Below are 9,556 nucleotides of genomic sequence, written 5' to 3'. Positions count from 1 at the left end.
ATAAAAAATATATAATAAAAAATTTTAAAAAATTAAAAAAATAAAAATAAATAAATATCAGGGTCTTTCTTCAAGCCCTTTTCTAACAGCTCAGTCTAAAAGTCATTAGGAGGCAGTAAGAAAGGTAGCCTAGAGCAGGGAGCCCAAGTGGTGTTAGCAGGACTCTCATGCACAGGGGCGAGGAAAGCAATGGCAGCATGTTACAGCTTAAGCACAACAAGGAAGATAACCATGCAGAAAGGACCTGGTTCAGGGTATCAGAGTCCAAGTGACATAAGGGACATGGCCACAAGGAATTCAGATAATGGCCCTAGTAAATGGGTTATATGCAGGAAGCTGGTCAAGTTAGGAAATATATTAAGAATAATGGAGATAAGTGGAAAAGGGAAGTATAAATCTGCAAGTACAAACCATATACAGTGCTAAAGTAAAATAGAAGCTACCAGTACAAAAGTAGTTTCCATATACAGAGAGAACAGTAAGTAAACAAGTGTAAAGGCATGTCCATGGACATAAATATCTCAGCTCAGCCAACAGGGAGCATACAAGAATAGTGACAACCAGTAGCAACAACAACACCCAGCACACAGATCTAGCTTTCTAAATGTCGCTCTCCATTAAAAAGAACTAGAATTCTTTGGAGATTTGGCTAAGTGTCCAGCTGGGCCAGAGAAAAGATAGGCTGAATCTAGAATGTCTTACTGGCCAGAAAGTTAAGTACTAAAAGAATGATGGCGGACACATTTTTAAAAGCCAGGAGGCCATTGAGAAAGCTCCATTTTATAAAGTGCTTACTACATATTCATAAAGACCAGTATAGAAAGCCAGGATTGCATCTGTAACCCCAGTCCTGGAAAGGTTAAGACAGGAGGATCCCTGGGGCATGCTGGGTAGCCAGTCAAGCAATCTGTGAGCTCCAGGCTCATTAAGAGACCTGGGTCAAAAACTAATACGAAAAGCAACTGAGGGGGGAACTGGGCATTTATCACTGGCCTCTGCATGCATGGGTAAACACAAAGTATTGCAACCATGCCTATGAACACACATACACATACACAGACACACACACACACACAGACACACACACACACTAAAAATAGCTCGAAGGGACTAAGATGATATTGCAATGATTTGAGCACTAAAAGAGATGATACTATATCCTATTAAAAAGAGGAAATTCTGAGTCCATATCCATTTAAAAATGGTAAAGTGAGAACTGAGTGTGGTGATGCCTGCTTATAATCATAGCATTCAGAAAGTTCAGGCAGGAGGATCATTAATATGGGGCCAGCCTGTGCTAGACAGCAAGTTTCAGGCCATCCTATACAGCAAGATTTTTTTTCAAAATTTAACAGAAAATTGTGTTACTAAGAATGTAACTCAGCAGTGGAACAGCTACCAACCATGTACAAGGCCCCAGGATCAATTTCCAACACTGTAACATGATGATGGGTGGTTGTGGTGCACGCCTTTAATCCCAGCACTTGGGAGGCAGAGGCAGGCGGATTTCTGAGTTCGAGGCCAGACTGGTCTACAGAGAGAGTTCCAGGACAGCCAGGGCTATACAGAAAAACCCTGTCTCGAAAAACCCAAAAAATAAAAATAAATAAAAAAATAAATGACCACTAGTAAAGACTAAATAGGCCCTGAGGATTAAAGAGTGTTAATTTTTTGATCTTGATGGTAGTATTATGGTAATGTAGGAAATGTTCTTCTTTATGGGAAATATACACTTTAAAATATATGATGGTCTGCAATTTACTCTCTCACACATGATTTGGGGAAAATGTTTCTTTATATGGTATATGTAACTTGTCTTTAAAACTCTTTTTTTAAAAATGTACTGACATAGTGAGACTCACTGGAGTGCTTACATGGACATAAGTGAAGGATTATTTATATGGACATAGCAGAATATGCCAGTGACTATACCAATGAAGAAGATGTCTCAAGCCAGGGGTGAGGAGATCGGGGGTGATGGTGGTGGAGCATACCTTTAATTTCAGCACTTGGGAACCAGAACAGGTGGATCTCAAGAGTTCAAGACTAGGCTGGTGTACAGAGCTAGCTCCAGGGCAGCTGTAGTGGTCTGAGTATGCCTAAACCAGGGAGTGGCACTATTTGGAGTTGTGATCGTGTTGGAGTAGGTGTGCCACTGTAGGCTTGGGCTTTAAAACTCTCATTCTAGCTGCCTGGAAGCCAGTCTTCTGCTAGCTGTCTCAAGAACAAGAGGTGGGATTCTCAGCTCCACCAGCCCCACATCTGCCTGGACACTGCTATGCTCCTGCCTGGATGGTAATGGATTGAACCTGTAAGCCAGTTCCAGTCAAATGTCATTCTTGCCTTGGAGCTTGGGGCTGGAGAGATGGCTCAGAAGGTTAAGAGCAGTGACTGCTCTTCCAGAGGTTCTGAGTTCAATTCCCACAACCATCTGTAATGGGATCCGATGCCCTCTTCTGGTGTGTCTGAAGATAGCTACAGTGTACTCATATACATAAAATAAATAAATCTTTTAAAAAAAAAGAGTTGCCTTGGTCATGGCATTTGTTCATAGCAGTAAAACCCTAACTAATACAGTAGCCACAGCTACACAGAGAAGCCCTGTCTCAAAAAGTCAAAAGAAAAGAAGGAAGAACAAAAGAAAGAGAGAAAAAGAGAGAGGGGGGGTGGGGGGAGGAAGGGAGGAAGAATAGAAGGAAGGAAAGATTTCTTCCTTCCCCAGCAACCAACTGTCTCTAGATCCTCAGGGAGAGGAGGAAGCTCATAAGCTCCTCCAGCCTAGTAACAGTTAACTACACATACAGCTTCCAGAAGAGGCAGGACCTCTTTACCCCTCTATGATGGAATGCCCAAGGGCCCAATCTTATATAGTTCTTGTACAGTCAGTAACCTGCTGCAAGCTCAAGAATGCAATGACCATGTCATACCTAGATAATAGTGTTCTCTGACATTGCAGATAGAACTACATCTAGAATCTGTGCTTAGCATGTTTGAGGCCCTGAGTTTAATCCCCAGCAGCTAAACTAAATTTTACAACTAAAAATCATCATAAATGATGCTTATTTGAAATGGTAACTCTATTAAAGAGAAACCTGTATTTAGAATAAAAACAATATGACAATGAAAAATAATTTTTGCCCTTTTATCTTCTCATATGTCCAGAACAAACAAACAAAAAAATAAAATGGCCCTTTCTATCAAGGATTCACTGTCTACCCATAAACTGCTATTAGAAATATAAATACCAGTACCTCCTAGGCTGTCAAGGTCCTCAAGAATCCTGCCAAATCTGTGAAACAAAGCAAAATATGAATTAAATTAAAATCACAATGATTTTCCTTTAAAATCCCATAATGTACTTTGAAATAATAAAAGGGCTCTAAAAATGGCTGTAGTGATACTTATACAACTCTTTCACTATACTGAAACTATAGTTACACACTTTAAACAGATGAACTACAAGGTTTATGAATTGTATCTGATAGTAGTTTTTAAAAAATTAAACAAATGATAATAATGAATACAATACAGAGTTACCTTACTGTATTTTGAACAGTCACATATTTGTCTCGTAGTTCAGGGTCAGTACCCAAAGGTAGGAGAACTTCGATGTAACTATCCCTCATTTTCCTTGGTGGTAGGAGTTTCTGTGATTTAGGCAAAAAACTATGAAGTAACTTCCTTTCCTCCATTGCTTTTACATGGTCTCTGAGAAGAAAAGGCAAGGCTTCATAAAACAAGAACAGTGCTGACCCACAATTCCAGTACCCACTCCTCAAACAGGATAGTCAGACATAATAAATGGAAGAAAGGGGGTTCTGTGCCTGCCTCATCTTCAATCCCTTCACTCCTTTCTCATGACCCACTTAGAGAAACTTGAGCATTGCTAATGATATTTTTAAGCTTGTAGATAAAAGTCTCATGCTCTACCAACTGAAATAGCTGGGGACTAGGCATATATATAAGAAATGCATACCTACTGATATAGATACATTTAATTGGGACATAAAGTCAACTGACAAAAATGTTTCTTCGGGAATCAAGTGGTTAAGAACACTGCTTGTGTAGAGAACTCTAATTGGATTCCCAGGACCCATATGATGGCTCACAACCATCTGTAACTACAATTCTAGAGGATCTGATGCCATCTCCTGGCATCCTCAGACAGTGAATACATACAATGCACATACATGAATACATAGAAAACATCTATACACATAAAAAAAATTAAGTATATCTTTTAAAAGGCTTCTTGTACTAACAACATAGCTCAGTGGTAGAACACTTGCCTACCATATGCAAAGTCCTGAATTCAATACTAAACAAGAAAGGAGAGAGAAACAAGGGCAGGGTGATAACACTACTTCAGAGTCTCAGTACCCTGTCAGATTCATATTTGTCCTCATATTCCCTCTCCTCTCCCTCTCTCTCTCTCCTTCTCCCTCTTCCTCTCTCCCTCCCTCCCCTCTCCCTTCAGTTTTAGGAAAGAGACAAATGAAAAAAAGTGAATGATATCCAAAGAATGTGTGCAAAGCAGAATAAAAGGTAAAAAGGAAGAAAACATTTTTAAAAGGTAGAAGCAGAAAACAGAAAACAAAAGTAGAACACAAAAGAAAAAGCAGGAAACTAAAATGTTAGTAGCACTATTACATACAAAGTCTTTCTAAATTTAAATGAACGACTATTATTACCAAAGGGTTTTGGCTTACAAAAAAAATACTAAAATCAGAGAAAACAAAGTTAAATTAAGAATGTACAGCACTCTCAACACAAATAGCTCAGCCCTGTGAAAGTTGAATTCATGGGGAAAAAATGGAGATGTCAAAAACCACCAGATACAACTTTTAAAACTATTGTTGCACCTTGATGTTTTTAAAAATTAAGTCCTAGTCTGACCACCTCCTACACCCCAGACAATCTCTAGACTTCCACCAGGACTACCTGAATCCACCCACAGGACCATTTGCTCCACCTTTACTACGCAGATGTCAGAAGTCCTCCACTAGGGTCTAGCCTGGTGAGTACATCCTACAACCTAATCCTTGTTTTTCTGCAACCTACCAAATCTAGCCTGGTCTCACATGCAGTGCCTTGGCTTGGTCTGGCAACTTAATACTGCACCTCAGCTAACCAGAAGACTTCCTCCAGGAAACATTCTGTCTCCCAGTCCCCTCTGGAGATTAGTCTGATGAGTGCCCCTAACCTATCCACCCAAGCCTTTTCTCAACCTTCCAGATTGAGCCTGAGTCCCACAAACAGTGCACTACCCTAGTCTGGCCTTCCCTGCCTTCTCAGCAAAGGATCTCTAGGCTTGGGTGAAGATCTGCTCTACCCATTGCCCAAAACACAGGACTTTGCCAGGTAATATGACTTTCAATAAAGAGTCAAGCTATATGAAATAGTAAAACCAGAAGACTTGGATTCAAGTCCTAATTCTGAATTTCAGTTTTATTGTATGTAAAAAAAAAAATGGAATAGGAAAAAATATGTCAGTAAGCATGTCATAAATTTGCTTCCAAAAATTAATGAACACACCTAAACAGATTTTGAAAATGCACAATACACATAAATAACACTCTTTCGTGGTAATGAGGCATCAACTGATTACTACACTAAGATGTTGCTCTTTTTCTTCTCATAGGAAAACCCTATCTCCACATAGGGCTCTCCAACCAAAGAGGGAATAAGCAACTAAGCCTAAATATCACTTAGCATGATCCCTTGGGAATAAAGCATGAAAGTACATACCTCCAGACCGTGGATATGCCTACTATCTCCCGAAGCTTATCTCGAACTGAAACAGAGATAAAGACTTTACTCCATTAAACAAAGAAATAGCAAAGACAGGTTATGGCAGTTTACAGCAAGGTGTTCAGGAACTAAATAAAGTTTCTCATGCACTCAAAAGATTCAGGAATTCTATTCAATGACACTACAAACAGCACAGGGAAGAAATCAGGTCTCTGTTCTCTCAATTATGCAGCTTCCTTAGTGCAAATACACACACTTTTTTCCAATTACTGAGATTTATTTAAATAAATCCGAAAGGAATTTTTCAATATTTTCCCAAAAGGGCTTTATCAAAATCAAGAATTTAGTCTCTTTAGGATCGAACACTTTTATGCATGTATGCACATATGTAGAGGCCAGAGATCAATCGTAGGTATCATTATTCAGGTGTGATCTACCTTGTTTGTTCGTTTGTTTTGAGACACTGTCTCTCACTGGCCTGGAGCTTGCTAAGTAAGCTAGGCTACCTGGCTAGTGAGCTCTGGGTATCCATATGACTCCATGTCTTTAGTGCTGGGATTACAAGTGTATGGCATCATATATGGCTTTTTGACATGGGTACTAGGGATCAAGTTCAGGTTCTCAGGCCTGCATGGCAAGCACTTTACCAATTGATCTATCTACCTAGTTGGAGAACAAAGATATTTATGAATAAAATCTCCACACATCTTCCTATAGACAGCATTAGATCAAATCACTTAGTTCAGCAACTAATACTAATACTAATATCCAAAACCGAGTTTATTGCAATTTATTTTTTACATAAAAATTTTAAAGCAGTTTACACCAGAGAAATAAAGCAAGACTTAAACCCAGGTAAAGCAAAGAGTGTGATTTAATTTTAATTAATAACCACTGTGCAAGAGTGAAGTAGCTTAAAACAAAACCTAAGTGCTTAAGAAAAAAATTGATATTACCATACACCATAATTCACATGGATAGTTGAACATGCTATATAAAAAGGGGGAAATAATTACACAGTCAGCAGTAATTTGAAATTAGAAAATAAATGTATAATATTTCAAATAGCTGTTTGTTTCTATATTTTAATTTTTTTTCCATATTTCAAAGTATACATTCCAGTCATAGCAAATTAAATATAGCTATACTTGATACTTCAGTAACTAAGTGATCAAATTACTCATTCCAGTCATGGAAAATTAAATGTAGCTATACTTGTTCCTTCAATAACTACATAATCAAAACCAAATTATGGTTAGAATAACATGTAGTCTCGTGAAAGTCCTGGAGTTTCTATCATACTGCTGTGTATATATCACAAACTTAGTGCATACACTAATTATAGTTAAATCACAAAGAACTACAAAACATAGTCATTAGTAAATTAGTCTTATTTTTTTAATTTCCACCTGAGTAAAAGAATGTATTACTGACAGATTACTGACGCGAATGAAGATTACTGACACGAAAGTTCTTACCTAGTTTTGTCAGTGTTAAGAGTGGTAGGTTGTGATCAAGAATTTTGAATTTTACATACATTCATATCCCCCCCTCACCTTTCCTCCCTCCCTCCCTCTCCCTTTCTCTCTCTCTCTCTCTGAGAACCTTTAAAGATATCACAATTTTAATTTTAATGGGCTCTTAATATTTAAGGCATTCTGTAGTCTGCCTATGATAGCAGTAAGTGAAACTAACTGCAATTAAGCATACATTAATAACGAGATTCATCCTAACTACCTACAAAGGTTTAGGTTACTACAATTAGTAGGCTCACTTCTTATTCATCTAAGTTCACTAGATCTGTGTTTGAGTCTTTGGTACCTCTATACAGGAGATGGAAATAAGAAACAGCTCAGTCCTCAAGGCTCCTAGGAACAACTCACATTCTCACTCTAATTTCTACCTAAAGCTTTTACGTAGCTATCTTCATTACTTTATGTTTATGAAATATAGACACTTTACATGTATGTCTCAGGGATGGAGACATGACACAGTGGTTAAGAGCATGTATTACTATTGCAAACGACCCAAAATCTGTTCCCAGCACCTAAATCAGGTGCCGCAGAACCACCTGTTAACTCCAAAGGAAACTGATGCTTCTACATGCACATGTATTTCTGTATACATATCCAACCACCCCCTACATATATAGTAATTAATTACATACAAATCTTTAACACAGATGTTTCATTGTTGCTAAACTATCATTCTGTGCACCTCCCAAGGAAAATGGTTTTTTTCTTTTCATCATGTAGGCACAAAAGAATAAAAACACCCGCTTGCCTTGATGAATGTGTAAGGGTTCACATATTTTGTACTGGGATCCTTGAGCCAGTCCTCTGCCATGAGTAAGAAGTTCCTTGTTCAAGGTCCAAAGCCTGCAAAGCAAGAGAAAGCATACTTAAAATAGTTTCCAGAGCTGCTTCTCTAGGAATCTTACAGTAAAACTTCACCTCTTCCAGAGTATCTAGCTACACACCAGCATTTGTACATATCTTATAGGAATTTTCAGTTTACAAGTATGTGATTTAAAGGTACTCCTTAAATCAACTCTATCACTCCAACTATTTATTTTATCATTTCTTTTGTGTGCTTGTGTTATGTGTAGTGGTCAGAAGATTGAAGGAGTAGGGGATTTGAATATGCTTGTCCAGGGAAGTGGCACTATTTGGAGGTGTGGCCTTGTTGCTGGAGGAATTGTGCCACTGTGGGCATGGGCTTTAAGACTCTCCTCCTAGCTGCCTGGAAGTTAGTATTCTGCTAGCAGCCTTCAGATAAAGATGTAGAATTCTCAGCTCCTCCTGCACCATGCCTGCCTGGATGCTGCCATGCTCCTGACTTGAAGATAATGGACTGAACCTCTGAACCTATGAGCCAGCCCCAACTAAATGTTGTCCTTATAAGAGTTGCCTTGATCGTGGTATCTGCTCACAGCAGTAAAATCCTAAGACAGGCAGTGTCTCTCTTGTTCCTGCCATGCTGCAAAATCCAGACTAGTTGGCCCCTGAGATTCCTTATGATTTTATCTCTGTCTCTTATCCTACCATAAGAATGCTGTCACTAAAGAGCATTTAGCTTCTTCTTTTACTATTTACATGGGTTCCAGGTATAGAATTCAGATTGTCAGGCAAGTTACTTTTACTCACTGATTTACCCTGACTGCCTCTACTTTTGTTTTTTTGTGACAAGGTCTATGAGCCCTGTGCCTGAAAACTGAACCTAGTGATGTGCAAGCTAAAAGACTGTGCCACAGCTTCAAACCCTTAGCCCCTGTAACTACTTATGTTTTAAAAGTAGGGTTTAGGCCAGTCCTACAATACCCTGAGGAAGCTTTACTCCCAGGCACTCTAACATACCCAGGATCAGAGGTGAGGAGGACACAACATCTGTCCCAATACCAGGAGTAACTGAGACCAGTGGGACCAGGCACACAGGAACTCTGCCCACCCAGTGGCTCGGGTTCCTACCAGTCTCTCTGGACTGGTGTCCTGAGCAGACCTTGGGCATAAGCTCCACAGCCAGTCCCATAATACCCAGAGGAAGCTCCTTTCCAAGGCTCTCTGACACACCAAGGATCAGAGGTGAGGAGGACACAACATCTGTCCCAATACCAGGAATAACTGGAAACAGAGGGACCAGGCACACAAGAACTCCACCAGCCCAGTGGCTCCGGTTCCTTCCAGTCTCTCTAGGCTGGTGCCCTGAGCAGAGGAAGCTGCACTCCCAGGTGCTCTAATAAGCCTAGGATCACAGGATCCCAGAATCACAGGATCCCAGAGACAGCTTGACTCTGAGGAGTTCTGAC

At 39.5% G+C, this 9,556-nt stretch overlaps 1 protein-coding gene across 1 annotated transcript in view; it reads right to left on the bottom strand.

Moving 5' to 3' along the window:
- Acot9 (acyl-CoA thioesterase 9) overlaps positions 1-9,556 on the bottom strand; it is a 46,924-nt gene that overhangs the window by 30,635 nt on the left and 6,733 nt on the right. Inside the window, exons 2-5 of the mRNA XM_031369896.1 lie at positions 8,035-8,129; positions 5,749-5,794; positions 3,538-3,708; positions 3,252-3,289 (exon numbers count right to left, since the gene is read on the bottom strand). Of these exons, the coding sequence (XP_031225756.1) occupies positions 3,252-3,289; positions 3,538-3,708; positions 5,749-5,794; positions 8,035-8,129 (350 nt within the window). The remainder of the gene's footprint in view (positions 1-3,251; positions 3,290-3,537; positions 3,709-5,748; positions 5,795-8,034; positions 8,130-9,556) is intronic.

This window comes from Mastomys coucha, chromosome X (genome assembly GCF_008632895.1).
Source record: "Mastomys coucha isolate ucsf_1 chromosome X, UCSF_Mcou_1, whole genome shotgun sequence".
Taxonomy (NCBI): Eukaryota; Metazoa; Chordata; class Mammalia; order Rodentia; family Muridae; genus Mastomys; species Mastomys coucha.
This window is presented reverse-complemented; position numbering and strand designations above follow the sequence as displayed.